The 24,384-nt window shown below is 39.3% G+C and overlaps 1 protein-coding gene across 1 annotated transcript in view; it reads right to left on the bottom strand.

Annotated features, from left to right (window-relative positions):
• Positions 1 to 24,384, bottom strand: part of NT5DC1 (5'-nucleotidase domain containing 1) — a 120,576-nt gene that overhangs the window by 8,842 nt on the left and 87,350 nt on the right. The window contains exons 7-10 of the mRNA XM_082669283.1: positions 15,600 to 15,774; positions 13,673 to 13,770; positions 4,102 to 4,220; positions 2,857 to 3,009 (exon numbers count right to left, since the gene is read on the bottom strand). Of these exons, the coding sequence (XP_082525409.1) occupies positions 2,857 to 3,009; positions 4,102 to 4,220; positions 13,673 to 13,770; positions 15,600 to 15,774 (545 nt within the window). The remainder of the gene's footprint in view (positions 1 to 2,856; positions 3,010 to 4,101; positions 4,221 to 13,672; positions 13,771 to 15,599; positions 15,775 to 24,384) is intronic.

The following is a 24,384-nucleotide window of genomic DNA, read 5'->3' as shown; positions in this document are numbered from 1 at the left end:
TACAGCAGCCAAAATGGACAGATGCTAATCTTTGTTTATTCTGATGCTAAAGTTTTAATGACTCATTTTCTCAAATATAAAATATATATATCACTAATCGAAAGAATCATGCCATTTCTTGAATATATCAACAAGGAGCACTCCTATTTTCATTGAGCCTTTATCTTATAGATTTCATCCCTTAATGGTAAGTGTTCTCACCAAGTTTCTATCTTCTCTTCTTCTCTTTCTCTCTTGTCTCTCTCCCTTAGACATCTCTCAATTTTCCTTGCTTATCCTAACCTATCTCCCAAACCAGTTTGATCTCATCCTCCAGCTGTTTCAAAGAAATGGGATTCAACATTAAACCAATCACATCTCTCTCCTCACAAAAACGTCTCTCCTCAAAAAACCAGGTCTTTCTCATGACTTCCATATTTATATGAATAAAACCCATCAATTCCAGTTGGCTGCGCTTAAAAACCATCGATATTGTCCGTCTCAGCTCCTACCACCAGCACCCAGCTAGTTGTGCCTCCAGAACATCTGCCATGTACTCTTTCCATCTCCTTCTCACTAGTGCCCACTGTTCATGTTTGTATCACCTCTAGCTGGGCTGCTGGGACAGCCCGCCACAGCATCCCTTCCCATGTGCTGAGCCCATCCTTCACATGCTGCTAAACGAAAGCTTCGCCCCTGTTGCCTGCACATCCAAACACTGCTAGTGATGCCTTTGGCTGACAAACCTACACATCTGCTATTTTACGGTCAAGACTGTACTGAAGCCTGTACATTACAATCTCTGTACACTTATTCATGTTACTTCCTGAACCAAGAATGTTATTTCCATCAGTTGAAAATGTACCTGTCCTTCAATGTTTACCTCACATTCTACATTTTTTATAAATTTTTCCCTAATTCTCCTCAATGAAGTATCCATCCTGTCTTGTTTGTAATTCTTTTATAATTTGTACCCTCTGGAGGCAGTTATGCTTTATTTGTATACTCAAGCTCCCTGACCCCTTTTATCCACAGACTAATATGTTCTGTTAAAAGGATCTGTGTATGATTCTATAAGTCCCTGATATTCATAGTAGGGAGGCTTGCACAAATTAAAAACTTAGTATATGTTGAACAAGACAATGGTGTCAGACTGGTCATTTAATGAGTGGCCTTATTAAGATATCTCTGCTAATCCAATAAGCTCTTACTTATGTCTGATAGTTGTGATGAAAGTTTTGAGTACTGTTCTGAAATATGTGTATGTGTGTGTACACCCAACAGAGAGCTACCAAATCCTGTCTCTTCAGTCACAGTGGGTTGATTTATTAAGGACATATATGTTCAATGGAGCAGGGCTGGGGTGGGGAGGTGGAGTGTGATGATAAAGGAACATTATTTCAATTCTATCTTGGGAAATAAAATCTTCACGCTGTTGACTCACTGTTTCCTGTGGAAGAGCCAATTATTAACTCTTTGTTCATGATGTGTTTATAACTAATTAACAAGAAAAGGGGTCTGTGGGAGAAGGATGGAGCTACCGTCTATGGAATGCTAAAGGAAACATTCCCACTGATGCTTCATTTCCTTATTACTGTCTGTGCATTCTCAAATCATTTTGAAGAAACCAAATCTCCTTATTTCTCTTTAGGGGAAACCTCCTCCCAAATCCCTCGGATTAGAAGGCCAGCCTCCTGGAAGGTTATTTTAAAGCTCTTTTTAACTCAGTCCACAGAACTTCCAATGTCACACTGAAGACCAAATGCTACTCAGTGGAAACCTTGTAGAAACCTGACCCCTTTATTCTAACATTCAGTTGCATCTACTTATAGCTATCTTTTTTTTTTCTTGTGGTACGCAGGCCTCTCACTGTTGTGGCCTCTCCCGTTGCGGACCACGGGCTCCGGACGCGCAGGCTCAGCGGCCATGGCTCACGGGCCCAGCTGCTCTGTGGCATGTGGGATCTTCCCGGACCGGGGCACGAACCCGTGTCCCCTGCATCGGCAGGTGGACTCTCAACCACTGTGCCACCAGGGAAGCCCTCTTTTTTTAAAAAAAAAAATAAATAGACTTTATTTCTTAGAAGTTTTAGGTTTCCAGATAAATAGAGCACCTCCTTCCCCCCTGAGCACCCACTGGTCTTTTCCAGAATGTCATATAGTTGTATGCAGTATGCAGCCTTTTCGGAACTGGCTTCTTTCACTTAGTAATATGCACTTAAGGTTACTCCATGTTTTTCCATAGCTTGATAGTTTCTTTTGATTGTTATTTTTTGATTGGATATTTGTTTTTTGACTTGTGTTTTCCATTCTTTTTAGATTGTTCCACTGGAATGACTTTAGGAAAATGCATTTTATTTTCTGACCTTTCTTCTTTTCTGCTTATTTTTACTTTTATACACTATTTTCCCTTTCTAGATTTATGACATATTTTACTTTTCTTTCCCTCAAGTCTTTACCTAAGTTCATTTTGGGTGGCTCAGGAGTAAGCTTAAGGGAGCTACCAATTTTGTTAAGTTAGACCATGAAGTGAGAGCACGAGGGCTTTCATGGCCAAGCAAAAGAGGTCGAGTATAACCGCAGTGAGTCAGGATCTGGCCGCCTCATCATCAGCCAAAACACGGCCATGGTGCCACAGCACTGGATGAAAGTAGAGAACTCGGAAGACAGACATTACAGACCATTACGTTAATGGTCAACAGCATTTATCTTGGCATCATTTAAGAACTATCCACAAGATCAACTGTAGAGCTGAGATGGCATGAAGATCACAGTAAGTGCCAACAGATTTCATCTCTCTTGGCACAAACAAGCACTTTCTAAGACACGTGAAACACAAGGCTTTTCTTTCAAGGAAAGAACCAAAGGAGACCCTTACCTCATATTTTCCTTTCTTCTCTAGAGGCTCTGAGTCCTCAGGCTTCCCGTCTCTGTCCCCTCTGAGCTCTTCCAGGATGAGGACTGTCTCCCAATTACTATAATGACAGGCTGGGAAAATATCTGAATGCATGCTGTCACCAAAGTAAACAACCTGTAAGAGAGCAAATTCTGTTTGAGACATGAGAACTGTGAAAGAGTAGTGTTCATTTTATAGAAGGCAGAAGAAAATCCCTCAACAGGTATCAGAGTTAAGTGATGTAAAAGTAGCAGAGACGTCTTAAATTTCCTTGAATAACTTCACAGGTGACCTGTCCTATTTGATTCACAAGGGGTCAGGTTTAAGAAGTTACACAATTCATCTGCAGGTAGAAGAAAGGCAGAAGATAAGTGAATTCAATTTTCTGAAATAAAAATGAAAGAGCCCATATGGTTACAGTTAAACCTGCCCCTGGAATTGAAGAGCTGGTGAGATATTGGAGACAACCTGTTACAGAGGGTTAGATTAGCAAGAATGGACAACACAACCGATTTACCAGTTTCTGGGCGCCACCCAGACCTGCTGAAACAGAATCTCTGAGAGTGGGTGGGCTTGGGCAAGTGGACTCTGGGACCCTTCCCAGGCATTCTGAGGCAAAGCTTCATTGATCTAGTCCATGTCTCTTAATTTACAGATGAGGAAACAAGGTTAAGGGAACATGAACTAGAACCTCCAAGGCAGGAGTCCCCAGGGGGCTGTGACAGTGTACGAGCCAGTGGAGTAGGGCTCAGTGACCCACTGACCCTCCTTCTCATGGGGCTCCTGGCAAACGTTTTTTAGAAGCATCCTGCTGTTAAAAATATACCAACGTCCAACATCAACAATGTGGCCAGGATGTTAAAAGCTAACGTGTCTTCAGTCTATAGTATAATCAGTTACTGCTTGTTTTACACATAAAAATGTTCCTGATGGACAGTTATCAGGATAACATTCCTCAGTAACCCACACACTATTCCATTGTATCTCTCAGGTCTGTGGCCTCCTACTTGGAATATCTGTTTTTCTCTGCTACAGAGAAAGACTCAATGTACATCAACAAAGGAAAGGCTTATTTAAGCAGAAGAGGTAGGCAAGGAGGTTGGCAGACAGGCAGAGGCAGATGATTGCCTCACAGATAACTATGCTGAAGGCATTTAGAGTTATGGTTTCAGTTTACAAGGGCTTATATCTCCAAGCCCTTGTAAACTGGGCTCAGTCAGAAAATACCTTGGGTTCAGGTTTGCCAGTCATTTTCTTCAGAAGTTCATAAAGATGGACCGCATTCCCTTGGGAGTACCAGCCAGGTTTATCCAGAGATGGCAGGGCCTCTTGTTCCTCGTCATTCTCTGAAAGCACAGTTGGACAATCACATACTTTTTAATCAAGTGATAGCACCCAGCTGGACAGACCACACTCTGGCATGGCTGTAGGACACGTACAAGAAGGAACCATGTGGGGATGGGAGCTAGCATTCAGTGATCACCTATATATATCATGAGCACTTCATGGACGTAAATATATATACTTTTCAAAGATTTTTTTTTTAAGAGCGGTTTTACATTCACAGCAAAGTTGAGAGGAAGGTACAGAGATATCCTACACACCCTCTTCCCTCACAAAGGCAGAGTCTCCCCCATTGTTGGTGATAAAAAATGAGTCCAACATATCACAATGATATGAGTGAACTCCTCCAGAACAAGGAATTCTAAAACCACATTTACAGATAATTAAAGCCATATCACAGCAACTGCCAGCTTAAGGTCAAGAGGTATTTATGCCTATTTGGTTGACATTTCAGCAGCCATGTTTTAATTCTTCTACACAATCAAATGAAAGCCCTACTATCCTCTAAAGAGTAGTTAAAAAACCAACCACGTATTAGCTTAACATTAAGAGTCTAATGCATATCAGACTCAGCATATTCCTGGAGAAACACAGTGAAAACCAATTATTTCTCACGTCTGTCTGTCTGTCTGTCTGTACTTAGCACAGAATGTCTTACCATGTAAATAATGTGGGTTTGATGGCAACTGGGAAATGAGTAATTTATGCAAATATGTTTGAAAGCAAATGTACATTTGATATGTAGAGGCCCACTGTACAGGAACAGTGGGAAGGGCATCTTTCCATTGCTTATTAAAAACAAATCCACAGAATCATAATTTCTTACATATTGGGACTCAGTAATTAACAAAAAGGAAGAAACCCTTCTTTATACAAAGACCAAAACAAAATACTCACTTTACACAAACCCCTCCCTCCCCCTCCCCGTTTCCAGCTCCCACACTGGAAGCTGCTGTGCAGGGTACTGATTCATGCAGGGCAGCTTCCAGGGCTCCGGGAGAACCTCCATAACTGGGAAGCTGTGGGACTCAGAAAACTATTAATTCCAGCAGCAGGGAGCCAGTGTGGGCTGTGAAAGCATCAGAGCCGAAGTGGAAGCGACACAGTCCAAGGGAACAAACTCAAGGAAGCTTCAAGCACAATCTTTATAAACCCAAACATTTTCACACTTCTTTTCATCTCTGGGAAACAGTTATATGAACTTTCATTTTCACATAATATAAATAAATGTGCCCCGCAAGCAGTACAATGATGACACTGATTTGAAAAAGTTTACTTTAAAAGTATATTAGAAGATAATAAATACAATAGATAAAAAACAGAGGAGGACAAAGGGGATAAGAGAGTGACTGTGATTTGTTTCCTCAGTTTTAAAATGGGGATAATAACAGTACTTCCCTCATAGAGTGTATAAGTGAATTAATACAGATGGAGCACACGGAAGAGTGTGGGCCACGTAGGGTTGAAGAAGTCTTAGCTGCTATCCCTTCAATTCACAGGCGCAGAAACTGATATCTGGAGAAGCTAAGGAATTTGCCCAAAGTTACCAAACTGCTACAATCACCCCTCAAAGGACTTCAAATTAGGGGTAGAAGACAAGGAGTAAGACAACAATCAATGAAAGCAAATAGTAAATCAAACTAAAACTCTTTTGAAAACTATAATTTGCTTCTGGATACAGCTGTGTTTTACAATAACAAAGTAAATCTCATTTTTTAACTGTAAGACCATATAGACAAGTAAAAACAAAAAAACAAAACAGTACGTTTTTAGTCAGCATAATAGTTACAAAATTAATATGGGGAAATGACAGTCAAGGCTGTGGCTGACAGCCTTGAAGAAAGCAAGCTCCACGACTCAGATAAGACAGAGAGCCAGAGAACTCATGTGCCTGGGCCTGACTGGTGTGACGTCAGAACTGGCTCCTGCGGTGGCTCCCAGCAGCTTCTCCCAACTCCCAGAGCCTTTGGTGTTACTACCTTACCAATGTTTTAAAAGTATGTATTTGTGTGATGTTTTTGAATCAGTAATACATTTAAGTATTTTTAAAAGACTCAATTTTGAACTCTACCTGCTATGTGCTCACCTCTTCTAAAAAAGGTAATCATTCTTTTATGCATACAAAAGCATATATAAATATATATTCTTTTTCTCTACTTTTGAAATACATTTATTGAGGTATAATTGACATACAATAAACTGCGCATAAAGTATACAATTTGATTAGTTTGGGCACATGTATATATCTATTATGAGCTGAACTGTGGTCCCCTCAAATTCATATGCTGAAGCACTAACCCTGTTCCCCAGAATGTGACTGTACTTGGAGACAGGGCCTTTAAAGAGGTGACTGAGCTAAAATGAGGCTATGGGGTGGGCCCTAATCCAATACTATTGGCGTCCTCATAAAAAGAGGAAATTAGGACACATAATTAGGCAATTAGGACACAGAAGAAAGACCATGTGATGCTACAGGGAGAAGATGGCCATCTATACGCCAAGAAGAAAGGCCTCGGAAGAAACCAATCTTTTTGACACCTTGACCTCAGACTTCTAGCCTCCAGGACTGTGAAAAAAGAAATTTCCTTTGTTTCAGCCACTCAGTCTGCGGTATTTTGTTACAGTAGCCCTAGCAAACTAATACAACACCCGTGACCCCTCCTCCCTTTTAAATGCAAATATCAGCATATTCGGCACACTGTTCTGTAACTTGATATTTTAAAACCTTATTTTATTGATAATATGTTGTGATCTGCCTGTTTTTTTAAATTCCATGATTTATTTAATAGTCTTTTTTTGATAGACATGTGAAATGTTGTTACAAGGAAAAAGTTACAAACATGACAGAATTCGCCTGGTGGGATCAAACAAAATCCCACCAGGATTTCTTTCTTTTCTTCTTTCACTCTTTATTTCAACAATCTTTCACAAACCAATTTACATAGAGGGATATGGCAGTGAACTAGATGGTCTGAGTTCTTGAGCTCAGAATGTTTATTTTCTAGGAGCGACCTCTGACTTGCTAGGGGTTTACTTAACAGTGATTTATGATTAAAATATATTTATAATTGTTTTGGTTTCTAGGACTCCTTCTAATATGAACTTCACTAAACAGTTCATATTTGCTTTATACATCTCTTCTTCAATTTTGAGCTAGAAAAATTTCTCACCAATTATGGATTTTCATACACACTTTCTCCACTGTTTTTGGAATGGGCAGTAAGATACTTTTCAAGTAAAATACCTCCTAAAATGCCTGCCTGTGTTGGGGACTATAAAATGGAAATTATACTATTAAAGGAAATAAATACTTTACCAGTGAGCTGGAGCAAATTTCATAAACAGAAAGTGAAACTCCTACTCTTACCCTTTATCTACTTTGGCTTTGGTCGTTTAGTTAAATATGCTTAACTAACTAGCTCATTTCCACACCTAAAATGATAGGAAGTTTATTTCTTTTCAGAATAACAACCTTCAATTAAATGTACTCACTAAGACATCCTCTTGGTCTTACTAAAGTACGTCTTGGTGATCTGACCAGTAGCATCTGTTTCAACAGAAAATCTGTTTAGAAATGCAAATTGAAGCCTTTTGCCCAGCCCTACTGGATCAGAATCTCCATTTTAACAAGATCCCTAGGTGATTTGAGTGTGAAGTCTGAGAAACACTGATGTAGAAAGAACAGCAGGAAAATAAAACAAAACAAAAACCTGATAGAACAATAAAAGGCATTCATTTCACCAAGGAGACAGTAATGGGCACCTGTGGGGAGCAGTGAGAATGAAGATGAAAAGGTAACCTAGCAACCAGATTTAGCCTTAGGGTGCTATATGGAGTGGGGAGCCAATGAGATTGTGTGTGTGATAAATATATTAAATATATTGTAAGTCTAACAGTAATAAGTGAGCAATACAAAATATATTGAAATTAAAAGCAAGTGACAAATAGAAATCTATGCCAATGAAAAGTATTTGAGGGCAGTGGGCAAGAGATAGAAATAGAGGTATAAAGGGAGGCAGAGGGACGAGGCAGAATGGGGAAGAATGATCAAAGCTTAACGGGAAGGGAGGGGACGGCAGAGATGAGATATTTCTGAGGTAGATTAAACAGGACTTTATGAAAAATACAAGACAAAACAAGAAACAAACAAACCCCCCCAGGACTTGATGCACAGCCTCCTGGATGTGAAAGGGTGAAGATGATGAAGGTTTCCAGCTGGGTTTATTCAGCGGCTGGTCAAGTAATGAAGGTAAGGAATACAAGGTGACCAGCATATTTGGTTGTTGATTGCTTTCAAGGTGGAAGGAGAATCAAGTTTGATTTCAGAATACTGGGTGGAGGTGTCTGGTATACAAGACAAAATATGGTGTGAGGTTCTGGCAAAGACAGCTGGGGCAACATCTGGGAGTCAGTGGATAGGTGAAAGCTGAGGCCAAGACACCAAAGACAGCAAGTTGGGTCATGATTCCCAAATTGGGCGGCGCAGGGGAGGGGTAGTTGGTAGCAGGAGACTGGCGTGGTCCCTCTCCCCACTGAATTTACAATCTTGCAAGGTGGACGGACTCCCTCCCCGCACCAAGCCTTAGCTCTGCTGAGGAGCTGAGTCGTGAGATAACAGATTTTGCCTAGAAGAGGTTCCCTGCCCCCAAACAGTCCTTAAGCCCCTGTAGGGATCAAGCTGAATGGAGCTCAGCCCCCCACCTGCTGAGTCCCCACCCTCCCTTTCGGCGCCTCCATGACAACGGCTGCCATCAGTCCTGTACAACTGCGCAGAGGATGCTGCAGCGCTGGGGTCTCTGGGATTGGCTCACCGTGCCTTCCATTCCCAACAAGCTTCTTTGCCTTAATTTTACTTCTAACTTTAATCATTCGGAGCAATGATCTGATTTACGAAGACACTGGACTGTCACGTAAGGGCCAACTGACATGACTTGTACAGTAACATTAACTGCCGTATGTGGGATGTTTGGTGGGTTACAAGGCTGAGAGATCAGTTAAGTACTGTAATAACCAGGACCTGATGTAATACTGTGCCAATTCATACAAGGGATGATAAGGGAGTGGCAGGTGACAAACTTGAGAAAACTGGAGGATAGGTTAGTTGTTAAGGGGAGAGAGGAGCTGAAGATGACAGATTTCCCTAACTTAGGCAAGATCTGTGGTTCGAAAAGTTATAACAGAGTTATGGAATATGGGAAATGAATGAGTTGTTATAGGTAAGTCAATTTTCATGTGATGCCAGGGCTCTGGGGCATGGAAAGCTTAGAAGACAGATAGAAACAGGCCTCTGTAAGTCAGGGAAAAGTGAAACCAAGAATTAAGGAATTAGGAGTCATTAGCGAACAGGTGACAGTTAAAACCAGAGGGTGGTAGAAAGCTGACAACAGCAGGAGAAGAAAGGAGGGTCAATGCAGAACGCTAGAGAGTAGCGACATTTAACAAGAAAGGTGAAGGGAAACCAGCAGTGGAAACAGAGATAGAGCAGTTAGAGGTAGAAGAATCAGAATCAGCAGCAAAGTAAACACTGTAACAGAACACAATGTATTAGAGATTCTTTAATATGAGCAGTATGAACCTCTTATTAATAATAGTTCTGGCAATCCTTTTGCCCTCTAAATGTGAATAAACTATTTTGTATCAGCTCCAGAAACTGCAGGATTCACTGTGTCTTACACCAAAATATGTTAAATCAGAGGACCAGAAAACTAAAGCTGGAAAGTACCTTAGAGAGCTTCTAGTCTAATCCCTTCTGGATGTGAAAAAACGGAGACAAGCTCTATATCTATATACAGGCATGAAATCCCATACATTCTGAGGTCCATAGGCATTTTATTCTAATCATTATAGACAATGGTGATAGGACTTTGGGTCCTATATCATCCATCCAGACTTTTCAACTCTTAAAGTTAAGACTTATAACATTTTCATACTTTAAATTCAGCCAAGATGACTATCAAGTCTTTTAATGAATATAATATCTGAAAATATAGTTTGGATAACTATTATTATGTCAGTCCTCAAATCCAAATTGATAGTATAAAACCAAAAGAAAATACTGCACAGAGGTTATAAGATAGGTACCTCTACATGGTTATAGTTTTTAAAAGCTTACCCTTATATCTCTGAATACTCTTCAATTAAATAGAAATACTGCACAAAGTACAGTAATTTGTCAGCATAAGTTGATGCGTTTGTGGTCTCCAATATGTTAAAAAATTTGGTATATTTTTAATGTGCATTGTTTTCTGTTACTGGTGTTTGTGTGTCTGAGTAAAATTTTAATAAAAACCTTGGTGAAACGGCATAAGTACTACTGTAGGTACAGAACAGACAAGGATTTTCTTGGAACAAAATATGAAAACCTTGAAGATAAAAGTAAAAATAAACATCTATTGAGTACTTAGTTAATGTATTTAAATATAAGTTTGTGAAGACGGGAAAAACATTGAAATTTTTTTCCTGGTTTAATACAAAGAGTCCTATTTGACACCTTGATTATTTCTTTTTTTTAAATTTAATTTTTATTTTACATTGGAATATAGTTGATTTACAACGTTGTATTAGTTTCAGGTACACAACAAAGTGACTGAATCCCTGATTATTTTTTTAACATCAAAGATTTATATAAGACATTAAACCAATATATAAAAAACACCATCGATCCCTGCCTTTCTACTAGGCCAGGGTTTCTTAACCTTGGCACTACTGAGATTTGGGGCCAGATAATTCTTTGTTGGTGGCGGTAGGGGTGCTGTCCTGTGTGCTGTAGGTTGGTTAGCAGCATCTCTGGCCTCTACCCACTAGATGCCAGTAGTACCCCCTCCTCCAAAGTTGTGACAACCAAATGTCTCCAGACGTTGCCAAAGTTGCCCTGAGGAGCAAAACTGCCACAGTTGAAATCAACTGTACTAGACCATTCTCATCAGCATAATGCATATTCGAGTATCTTCAGTTAAAAACAATAAACTACAGGTTTTCCTTGATTTACAATGGAGTTACAACCCGACAAAAGCAGCATAAGTTGAAAATACCTTAAGTCAAAAATGCCTTTAATACACCTAACCTACCGAACATTAGCCTAGCCTACCTTAAACATGCTCAGAACACTTAAATTAGCCTACAACTGGGCAAAGTCATCTAACACAAAGCCTGTTTTACAACGAAGTATTGCATACTTCATGGAATTTACTGAATCAGTATTCAATTAAAACAGAATGGTTGTATGGGTACAGCATGGTTGTAAGTGTACTGGCTGTTTAACCTCATGATCTGAGGTATTGGCTGACTGGAGCTGTGGCTTGTTGCCCATTCCCAGCATCAAGAGAGAGTATTAAAAGGCATATTGCTAGCCTGGGAAAAGATTAAAATTCTAAATTTAGGGCTTCCCTGGTGGTGCAGTGGTCGAGAGTACGCCTGCCGATGCAGGGGACACGGGTTCGTGCCCCAGTCCGGGAAGATCCCGCATGCCGCCGAGCGGCTGGGCCCATAAGCCATGGCCGCTGAGCCTGCGCGTCCGGAGCCTGTGCTCCGCAACGGGAGAGGCCACAACAGTGAGAGGCCCGCGTACCGCAAAAAAAAAAAAAAAAAAATTCTAAATTTGAAGTACAGTTTCTACTGAATGTGTATTGCTTTTGAACCATCATGAACTCAAAAAATCTAAGTTGAAGCACTGTAAATCGGGGACCATCTGTATGCCCTTGATCCTACACTGTCTTCCACCTAAAACCTCAATTGTTTGACTATTTTCATAGCTAAAATTCTAGAAAAAGTTGTTTACACTCATGGGTTCCACTACCTCCAATGAACTCTTCAAGATACTGCAGTCTGGGCTTCCCTGGTGGCGCAGTGGTTGAGAGTCCACCTGCCGATGCAGGGGACACGGGTTCGTGCCCCGGTCTGGGAAGACCCCACATGCCGCGGAGCGGCCGCGCCCGTGAGCCATGGCCACTGACCCTGCGCGTCCGGAGCCTGCTGCTCCGCAACGGGAGAGGTCACAACAGTGAGAGGCCCGCGTACCGCAAAAAAAAAAAAAAAAAAAAAAAGATACTGCAGTCTGGTTCTATATCTATCAGTGCTCAAGACACCAGTGATCTCTGTCTTGTCCACTACAATGGACATTTCTCTTTCCTTTTCCAATTGACTTTCAGTAGCATTTGCCCTAGGTGACCACTCTCTCCTCTCCTCACCGGTTTATGAATGTTGTACTCTATTTCCCCCACTATAATCTGTCTGCTCCTACATCACACTCTTTCTTTTCTATCCTTAATGTTAGAGTGTGTCAGAGCTTGGTCTGGGCCTTCTGCCTATCTGTATTCTCCCTCTATGTGATCTCATGTAAGCCCAAGGCTTGAAATACCCCTCTATGAGCTGATGAATCCCAAATTTATATCCTGAACCTACACCTGTTCTCTTGGATTCCAGGCTCATTTATATAAATTTCCTAATTGAGAGCTCCAGTTAGATAACTTACAGTCATTTCAAAATTAATACGTTGAAAAATGAGTGCTTAATAGTTATATTAAGAACCACCCTGCACAAACTTTTTCTCTGTATTTTTCCTCATGGCTGTAAATGGTCCCACCATTCATCCATTTGCTCAATTCAGAAAAAAGAAAAATCAGCAACCTGAAGTCATTTTTGATTAACTCCCTTTTCATCTGCTGCTTCTAAAGCATCACCAAGTCTTGAGTTTTCCATCTGCACAGTGTATCTTAAATATGTCTACCTCTCTCCATTTCCAGTACTGCCGCCTCAGACCAAAGCACCGCAATGTCTCACTTGCGACATTCAATTGCCTGGTCTCCCTCTTTCTCTCTATCCTTCCCCACATCCAATCCATTCCCCACCCAGCAGCCAAAAAGGTCTCTATGTCACTCGTACATCTCAACTGAATAGCTTCAGGTTGCTTTTGGCATAAAAATTAAAACCATTTCCACAGTGTATGAGGCTGCCTGCCTCCCTAATTTCACCCCTTCTCTGGCCATGACTGTGTGCCAGAATCACAGGTCCCTTCTCTGTCACAGGAACGAGCCCAAACTACCCTCACACGGAGGCTTTGCATTTGTTTGTCCCATTGCCAGGGATACACTTCCTCTGCTCTTCTCATTACTCATCCCGCAGGTCCCGCCTAGCAAGTCACCTCACCTGACCTTTTCAGACAGGCGTCCCCTGGCCAGGCACTCTAAGGTGGCCTCCCGGTTTACTACCTCACCAGGCAGTCATTTCCATCTCAACAGGTAACATGACCTGTAATCATATCCCAGGCATTTACCAACTTGCTTATGTGCTTGTTTATGCATCCCAATGAGGGGGAAGAACACCTGGTATCTCTTTTATTCCCCTTGTTGCATCTAACACAGAGCTTTGTACATGGCTGTCAGCCAACAGGTATTTATTGAGTAAGTGAATGAACAAATCTTAAATAGGAGAGTAAAGATACAAAATGTTAACTTACCAAGTGTCCGGAAAGGCCTCTGACTTGGTAAATGAGAGAAGAAACCAGGCTTCAATGCATTTGTAATCACAATGTCAAAAAGATATTCAAAATCATTCCTAAAAAGCAATGATATTTTTCATACATTTATTTTAAGGAATTAGAAAAGGTCCATATAAAACAGAACTTAATCTTTGCCTATTTGACCACAGCATCATTTCTGATCTTTTGATTAACTTCTCTATGCTTTCAATACATCCTAAGGTGAACCTTACACTGGAAATAGAAGGTAGGCAAGCACTAATCATCCTGACACCACCCTGAAGTATCAATACAAACATAAGGGGGAAGAAAAGCATATTAACTCATTAACTCTAGGTGCTAAGCTGGTTTTCTCACTATGGCAATAATTATAGTGTGTAAATTCAATAGTTTCTAACACCTAAAATACTCACGAGCTAAGTTTTCAAATTTGGGGCCTGAAATTTGTCTGGATTTATTAGCATCAAGAGTTATTAATAATTTTGTGTGTTACATGGGTCCTACAGAAAGCTAGCATTGTAACAGGTCAGATGACATCTTTCAGAGGGTGTTCAAAATGTGAAGATACCTTATTTTGAAACTCAGGGTAGTATTACAATATGGTAATTTTTAGGCAACAATAATAATTGTTTTTTAGTCTGTATTTAACACTGTATTAAGGATTATTTGGGACAGCAAAGGAAAGATAGTCCTTGCTCCTGACAGACTCACTATTACATTGGGGAGATATTTACCCAACATTCCAGAATACTTTTACACAGCAAAACGACACTGCAGAGGAATTAAGATATGAAGAAAAAGTTTCGTAATCTATGCTAATGAAAAAGAAATTAAGACTTCCAAGTGTTTATTCTGAAGCATGGTCCCACTACCAGGACAGCAAATGTCTCTACAAAAGGCACTTTCCAAGGTATACAGGGCTGCAGCCTTAATTCACTTCAAGGATCCCAAACCTATACATTAATCAGAAAGCAGAAAACCACCGACAGACCGTAAGTACACCATAGGCCAATCTGAATCCACATGTGCTGAGGAACATGGAAATCAGGAAGCTAAACAGGTTGGCAAGAGGTCAGTTTTGAGGCTAAAATTTGCTTCATACTCACGGCAATTCAGTACAGTATCTGCTAAAATTTGAGGAAACAGTAGGGGAGATCTAACAGCTCATTTTAGAATCTGGCTCTGACCATGGATATTCCCTGGCATTGCCCGTAAGAATGCCACAGATAAGTATTAACACTTGCTGAGCCTTACCAACTACTCTCATACTTTTACCTGTATTGTGCTATTTAAACTTCCTGTCACGCCTATGAGATACTACTGTCCCATCTTTAAGATGGTGAAATTGAGGCTTAGAGAGGTCATAGAACCCACCCTAGGTCACGGGGTGAGTTGCAAGGCAGGGCTTGAGCCCACGACTGTCTTATTTTAAGTCTATGCATTTACGCTGCCTCGATGTTCATGGATGTCAATCCCACCCCTGACCGTGTAAATGGGGAAGTGCCTGGCTCCACACGGAAATGGCTACAGAGGGATTGTATTCCAGGTAAGTAACAGGGGCTATAATCTACAACTCAGTGTCCCTCAATAATCATCCAAAGCTGAGAAACCAAATTCACGGAGGACTGCCCAAAGCACATGCGGTCCATCCACCTTTCAGAAAAGCTAAAGCCCAGACTATGAACGGGCTCTGAGCATACTGACCCGGTAATACCGCTCTGCTACAATGTACTTGGGGTGTGTTTCTGTCAGGAGATGTTAAGGGCTGTTATGAGAAACAACCACTTGTCACTCAGCATTGTTTAATATAATGATATGGTCATGGCTAACACTTCTGAAAAAGCACTGGTGTAATTTGTTATCAGCATTTTATAAGATCATGAAAACGAAATGACTCGTCACTTACCCAAGGATATATTCACAGAGGAGTCTACAGTAATCACTGTGAGAACTGGTAATTAACATAAGAATTTTCCCAGCATTTTTTAGCTGTCGAAGCCACTTTTTAACAGATTCCGGACAAGTGTGTAAATACCTGCCTGGATCTCTTTTTATTTCTGGAAAATATATTCCACAGTTTTCTGAAAAATAAAAATATCAAGGAGGTTTTTCTTTTTAAAATTTTTGACTCAGTGTATTCTCGAACAAGTTCCTCTCTCTCAAAGCTATAGATAAAGCTAAAAGCATAAAAACTAGGTTCGAATAATCCAGCAACGATGCCGTTACTAATTGCTTTTTAAGAATACTTTTCTTGTTCTTAAAAACATGATGATTGAGAATGTCAGTTGAAAATATTTTTTGGTTATTTGACAAGGACTGATAAAGTGTTAAAACAGATAACACGATAAACACAATACAAATCAAAGAAAATTTGATCAAATTTTCAAATCAAAGAAATCTTACTGCATTTGCAATGTCAATTAATAAATATTCTTTCAATCATTCAACAAATATTTGCTGAATACGGATAACAAATCAAAGAAAATCTTACTGCATTTGCAATGTCAATTAATAAATATTCTTTCAATCATTCAACAAATATTTGCTGAATACGGATAACAAACAAATACATATTTAGATAACGCACCAGGAACACGTCTTTGGCATGATGCAGTGGAGAAGGGAGCTGGGTTCCTGAGTCAGTGTTGTTTCAGATGAAACTGAGACGAGAGGCCCTGGTCTATTACAGCCCCTGGGAGGTGATGTGATGTTAAATGGAAAAACAAGTCATAAAAGGCAGGAAGGGGACTTCCCTGGTGGTGCAGCGGTTAAGAATCCACCTGCCAAAGCAGGGGACATGGGTTGGAGCCCTGGTCCAGGAAGATCCCACATACCGTGGAGCAACTAAGCCCGTGCGCCACAACTACTGAGCCTGTGCTCTAGAGCCCCCAAGACGCAACTACCGAGCCTGCATGCTGCAACTACTGAAGCCCGCGCCCCTAGAGCCTGTGCTCCACAACAAGAGAAGCCACTGCAATGAGGAGCCTGAGCACCGCAATGAAGAGTAGCCCCCGCTCGCTGCAACTAGAGAAAGCCCGCACAAAGCAATGAAGACCCAGCGCAGCAAAAAAATGAATAAAAATTATTTAAAAAATCATTAAAAAAAAAAAAAAAGAAAAAGAAAAGGCAGGAAGGCAGTGCAGTTGACAGTGAAAGCCGAAGAACCTGAGTCACTGAGCTGGGCTTGCCAGCTCTGTCCCTTTGGGTCTTTAGAGCCCAGGGGGTCAGCCTGAGCTCCGAAGCAGCTGGTACCAACCTTTCCAGAAATCCTGGTCAGATGCACCCACTATGTTTGATATGATGCCTTAAAAGTTATGAGTACTTAGGCACATAATTGCAGATTTGGTTGAAATGCTACTAGATTCATAAAGCACTTTAGAGATACTGTTCTTTGGGCATGATAGCAGTAGTAAGCAAATAAAGAGAACCTGAGTTCCTACTTTCCTTAACTGCTAGGAAAAAGACACAGGCATAAACAAAACAAGAAGTGAACGAGCTTGTAGTGAATTATAAACTGTGCAATAGATATAGGCTATAACTGTAATTCTGTACAATGTCATGCACTTAAAATAAATGAAATGAAAGTTATATATCAAGAATGTCAGGACAGAAGAGTCTCTGAAGAAAAAAAAAAAAGAAGAAACAAAAGCAGAAATGGTAGCAAATACTGTTGTCTGATTGCCCAAATCCACTCCCCTCCTTCTTTGCTAAAGAGTATTCTGATTTTGTTTGAGGTTTCATCCTCCTCTGAGGGGCTAGGTGCTCAGGGAGGGTGGGTGTCTACCAGTCTAACCTAACAGGATAATTCCTTCCAATGTCCTGGTCATGTAAAACAACCCAATTTAATGAGCTTAAATATTAAGGATATCTATTATTTGCAGCCTACAGCATCTCTGTTCAGAAAATAATACATTGTAAGAATTAATCATAACCCTATTAAAAAATTACTTAACAAAATAAAGAATGTTACAAAATGAGAATAATATTCAGACATCAGAACACCAAGAACAAAAACAAAGTTCGTGCTCTTGTATTTTGCCCTACAGAGAACACATGTGTAAATCTCTAGGATCTCTTAATATCCCAGAAGCTACGTAATGGCCCTTAAAAAAATTAAAATATACTTTGCTTTTCACGAAAGAGGAGGTACTAGTAGTAGAGGACTAATTTAAGGAAGACAAAAGAATAAAATTAAATAACTAAAAATAGAAATAGTTTGATGAGTGAGTGGCTATCAAAGCAATGGCAGAAGCTGTGTCTTTCCCAGAATTTATCTAAAGGAATCATATGTAAGATTATTTCACCCAGAAAAACAAAGCTTTTGTAGCAACAGTAATATTATGGGCTGGATAACAAAAGATTTGTAGTATGTAATGCTGAGAACATTTATATACTTAAGCATCTGTATTCAAAAACAATTGCTGAGAAAAGGCTATTTTTTCCTTAGCTATATGTGCTTACTGCCATCTAGTGATCAAAATATAAGTTACTGTTAAAAAGCTACTATTTCATTTCCAAATGAATAAAATAAAACATATACATTTAAATACTATATTTAAAAATTCTTGCCTAGATTAGTATTAGTTTCCCTTAATAAGCCTAATCTAAAAGAGTGCAAACGTAATAGCCTAGTTGGAGAAAATTACTCTCTGAGGAAATAATGGGGTTGTCCTCCTTTTGTTCACAAGCCAGAGTGAAATGAACAAACTAAAAAAGACAAGTCCTGTACAAACAGATACCCCATGGCAAGTTATGGGTCGCTCTTGCTATAAAAGATCACTAACTGTTGTTGGGTAAAATATTTTCATTCCCATGTAACCTTAAATCATTAAAGAAATAGGTATATTAATATGACTATACTCATCTTTTTAAATTCTATTTTTATTGATATAACTGACATATAAACTTACATACTATGTAAGTCTACGGTGTACAACGTGTTGATCTGACACATACATATTGCAATATGATTACTACCATAGCATGAGCTAACACCTCTATTATGTCACAAAATTATCATTTCTTTTTTTGTGGTGGGGACATAAAGATCTGTTCTCTTAGCAATTTTGAAGTTTATAATTTAGTATTGCTGTCTCTAATACACGCTCATATTTTGTTGAAATAAATCAAGCTATTAAACCAAAGGAATTTATGTTAAACATACTACACTGGAATAATAACTGCCTATTAAATTATTTGCCTAAAGGTAGGGAGTCTGCCTTTTTGTTCAGCAGGGAGCAATCATTCAATGAATGAATATTTAAATTAGTTCAGGGACAGACAAAGGAACATTTATGTTTATTTAAAATCAAAGTAATAATATGATTTGTAACATATTACCTAACTGTGACAAAAAACTGTATCATTCATGTCCTATCGAAGTCATGCTATCTAAAGTACCTTCTTTTTTTACCCCTATTGATAAAAATAATCGTGTTAAATATATTTTTATACTGATAGAGTAACACTGAATAGACAAGACAAGGAATTGAGACCTAAGGTGGAAAGAAAGGAATGGTCTTGTTTGTTCCCAACTCACAAAGCAGACTGTGTTTTCACTTAACCTCAAAGGAATTCTATTTCACTGCCATTTTATTAACTCATTTTCCTGGCCTTTCCATCCCTCTTCTCTCCTTAGATACTGGTATTTTCTGTATCCAGATGGGATTAAAAGTATAATTTTTAAAAAGCTAGTTCTAAAAATAAAAGTTTTGTCCTTTTATATTAAAAATTGGGTTAATATAGAGTCATGGAAATAACAGCCAAGTGTTGCGACAGTCTGACGGGCACTGAAAATGGCCTGCATGTCTCAAACATGATTAAGGATTGAGGGACCTCTAGTGGTAAAAAAAAAAAAAAGTACAACTTGAATAATAAAAATACCTTCTTTAGTCTAATAGGTAATCGTGCCACATCACGATTTCTATCATCATGGCGTTAGTAAGCATTTTCCTCACTTACTGTAGCACTACTGTTTGTGTGATTTGTGGCTACAGTTCTCAAAGCTGTTGTGCAGGGGGATTAGAGATGCCAGGATGCTAATAACACCTCCACCATCAGCCTCCAAATAAGGTCTGTTGTTATTTCCACTGCAGAACATAATTTAGGAGAGACTGAAATATTTACAACCTTTATAGGTTATAGAAGAGCATGCTAGTGAATAGCTAAAATGTTTAGCCATGAACTGTTTAAATGTACTTGCTGTAAGAGATGATATAATTTTCTGAAATATACATATGCTTTATGATTTTTTTGGCCAAGAGATACTGAAATAGTTTTTGAAGGATGAAGGAAATAAACAATAGATTAAATATGTTCTAGATTTCATTTGTTTATTTATAGAAGGCAAAAGATGAAACTGAAATTTAATATTAAAACAGATTTCTTGTTTATGGTTCCTGTATGATTTGTTTCTATCTAATATATTTGTAAATTAAGAAATCTTGAATGTCTAGATTGGGTAAAGTGAGTATCTATGTGCTAAATATAATGCTTGGAAAAGGACAACAAATAAGAATTGAGAAATGAAGTTTAAAATGTACTGAAAAACATAATTTATAAAATTTTACATTAATAGTATTTGACTTTCATCTCTGTATCTGTTACCTACCCCAAAGATTCTGATTTAATTGGTCTGGGCTGGGGTGATGCCACTGATATATTTTTAAAGCTCCCCAAGTAATTTCAATGTACAGTCAGGATTAAGAATTATGGCTCTAAGCTATAAGAACTAGAACTTTTGCTATTATTATCTGTATATCTTGCATGCGTCATTGTATATCACTGGCTCTCAGAGAGCAGGGATTTCTTAACTTTACAGTATCTGATTGCCTAACATACAGCTTTATACATAAGAGGCAACCAATACATATTAATTACTGGTGATGTGCGATGTCACACATGGGCATGAACACTGAATGAAGAACCTTGCCTGATAAAGACAAGACTTGTGTTGGAGATGAGACTGGAGAGAAGGGAAAGCATATGAAATTTAAACATTCAAATGCAAGAGCACTGACAGCTAAGGGACACTGACTTGGTCCACAAGACCTGATAGAGGAACTAGGGGGAGGAAGTAAGTTATAATGCCTGAATCCATGATTCCCAAACTGAGAGCAATATGAATCTGGTGTAGCACTTGTAACGAATATCAATTACTGTGCCCCACCCTAGAGATCCCTGGTGGGTCTCTGGGCTCCAGAGACTCACACCTGGCCAACAAGACACTTGCAAACCTGTGAAACAGATGGCTTAGATGGACCATTTTATAATCTTAGGATTGCCTGAGTCTACACCTCATGGTGATGTCACAGGCAGATAACTCTTTAGTCACAATGAACACCCATTTCCACAGTGTTTCTCCTCCTTAACAGACCACAGTAAAGTAAAAACATAACTTTTATATGCACTGGGAGAGCAAGAAATTCGTGTGACTTGGTTTACTGTGATATTTGCTTTATTGTTGTGGTCTGGATCTGAACCCACAATATCTCTGAGGTACGCATGTATGCAACCTCCCCAAAACAGAATTTCTGTAGAGTAGTCGTTGTTAAAATACTCTGAGAGTTTCGGATTCAAGTAGATTAGGGGTGGGGCCTGAATATGTGCATTTCTAACAGTTTCCCAGTTTAGGTGATTAGTCCAAGGACCACACTTTGAGAAACACTGCTATATAACACCCTTATAAAACCAGATAGCTTTCTGAAAACCATTTCGCCCCCCCCCCCCAGAAAAGCTTGGTCCTCACTATTCTGGCTAGAAATGCAAAACCAGATTAAGCATGTTTAATGTTATCTGATGAAAATTCTCAAACCTATGTCTTATGTTAAAATGGATCTAAACCATCAAGGTTTTAAGTTTTAAAAAATTATTCTCACTTTATAAGCGAAGAATATATGTGACGGTGAAGATGTAATGGAATGTTTTTCATAGTATTATTTTACATTCATTTTAATTTATCAGTCCTGAGAGCAGTAATTTTGTAGGTAAAGCAGAAAAAGCCCAGGTTTTGGAGTTAAACTGGACTAAGTTTGAAATCTAGGTTTGCCACTAACTATATTGGTTATGTGATTCTTGAGGAAGTCTAGAAACAGAGTTAATTTTTAGTAATGCTCGTTGTAACTGGAGGGACATTTTCGCCATCTTCTGCATGTGATTTGTATATAGAACACATGTTCAATTTATTATACATATTACAGTATAGGAAAAATGTATGGGGACCTCCCAAGATGGTCACATCACTATCTCCCATCGCACATGTGTCTGGAGTCAGAGTCTACTGCCTCACTCCTTTGAATCTGGGCAGGCCCTTTTATTGCTTTGACCAATAGAATGGGGTGCAAGTGACCTTGTGTTACTTCCATGTGTTACCCTTAACTGGCCTGGAAACTTCAATTTCCTGTCTCTAGGAAGCTGATCCCACGAAAAAGTGCAACCAATCTGAGACCACCATGCTGTGAGGAGCAATTCAGATGAACTCATTAGGTGCAGGTGCTCCAACTGCCAGCTCCAGCTGAGCGCTGAGCTGACAGCTTCAACTGCAAGACCCGTGAGTGAGCCCCTGTAGATATCAAGCCCAGTCAAGGCTTCAGGAGACTGCGCCCCCAATGACACCTGACTCCAACCACACGGGAGACACCAAGTGAGAAGCACTCAGAGAGTCCAGAATATAAGTGACAATAAATTTTGGCTTTAAGCTACCAAGTTTTGCGGTGGTTTCTTATGGAGCAATAGATAACTGAAACAAGATGCTTTGGAATGGAGTCACAATTCCAATTATTATCTCTAGGCAATTCAAAATAAATTAAGAAAACATTTGTAAATGCTTCCAGAAACACCTGAAATAAAGTAAGTAGGCTTTAAATTGTTGTTGTTCACCTCTGAAGAATAACTCCAAGGTTTCTACTGCATATACATTTACAGAACATAAATTTATGTATAGCTTATGACAACATAGATCTTTTGAACAGTTACAGTTTAAAGAAAACCCAAATTAACAAGTTATTGAAGGTAAATTCTACACAGTACTTCCAACCTCTCACGTACTTCAAATGTGAGTTACTCAGAAACGGAGATAATAATAACCAACTGCTGAAACACACAGTGATTACAGCAGAAGAAAGGAATCTTTTGAGATGTTCACCTCCCATTAAGCTCAACTCAAAACTTGAGATTTCTTCAAAAACTAAATTGGTCTTCAAAGAAACATGCATTTTAAATATAACATTTCATCACAAGAGTGTACTTTTTCCTTAATTACCTTAGTTAAAATGTCCTCGGTGTCTCCAGAAATATCTTTTCTTACTAATAAAGCCAAAGTATGCAGAACTAGGACTAACTTGGAAGAAATCAACTTTGGAACACACACAAAGATTATTGCCACAAAGGATTATTTATTCAATATCTGGTCTCACAGTGTAAAATATAAACAGGAAAGCCCTATTTAGCTATTAGGTCTGTGTCACATCTACAGCTAGGACACACAGCATTTAGTGAAGCAGTTATTTTAATGAGGCATTACTCTGTTTTTCACCAGACTTTTCCACCCAAATCTGTATCGTATCAGTATACAATTGACCCTCTATATGTTTTGGTTTCTTTTTTTTTTGGGGGGGTAAAACACCACCTGGTCAGTTACCCCATGTTGACAATAAAAAAAAAAATACTAAACTTTTAAATTAGTGATATTTTAACTCAGTTAATTGTTTTGGCAGAGGTCTTAATTTTGTAATACAAAATTTGAAATTATGGACTCGATAAAATAGAAAAGTGTTAATTTCTCTTTGATGTAACAGACATAGAAATTATAGCATCAATGTGTGTAACGCCCTGTAACATTGTTTGAGGAATGGTAATGCCCTAAACCAGAATTCTTAACCTAAAGTACATACATGGGTCTCAGTGGGTGAATGGAAACCCAACACTGTTTACAACATTTTGCTCATCAATGTATTTGTGCATTTCTTGGGGAAGAGAGCAGGTGCATACCCTCTAGTTTCCATCAGATTCCCGGGTCTGCGGTCACATGACACCCAAGTTAAGAACCACACATTTTTATTTTCCAGGTTAGGATAGGCCAATTAAAAACACATTCCAGGGCTTCCCTGGTGGCGCAGTGGTTGAGAGTCTGCCTGCTGATGCATGGGACACGGGTTCGTGCCCTGGTCCTGGAAGATCCCATATGTCTAGGAGCGGCTGGGCCCGTGAGTCATGGCCGCTGAGCCTGCGCGTCCGGGTCCTGTGCTCCGCAGCGGGAGAGGCCACAACAGTTAGAGGCCTGCGTACCGCGCGCGCAAAAAAAAAAAACACATTCCACCCTGAAGGTCCAGTGGTTAGGACTCCAAGCTTCCACTGCTGGGGGCCTGGGTTCCATCCCTGGTTAGGAACTAAAATCCCACAAGCCACGTGGCATGGTCAAAAAAAAAAGAAAACCCCCAAACCAAAACAGACAAAACCAAAACACATTCCAATACACTCCCTTTGTCACTGTCAAAAAATAATCTTATAGATATGTTTTAGAACATTCTCTAGAACAGGTGACATAGAATTTTTACACAAATAAATATAATTCCTAGACTATTCTGTGATTTTGTACACTTATACTCATCCTAAGTCTGATAAATGAACATTTATTTAGGATGGCTAATTAATGGTTGCTCCTGTCAATTTAATTTATAGGTTAATTGAAAATT

This window comes from Grampus griseus (genome assembly GCF_964374135.1).
Source record: "Grampus griseus genome assembly, chromosome: 13".
Taxonomy (NCBI): Eukaryota; Metazoa; Chordata; class Mammalia; order Artiodactyla; family Delphinidae; genus Grampus; species Grampus griseus.
Note: the sequence above shows the minus strand (reverse complement) of the source record. Positions and strands in the feature narration are given on the sequence as shown.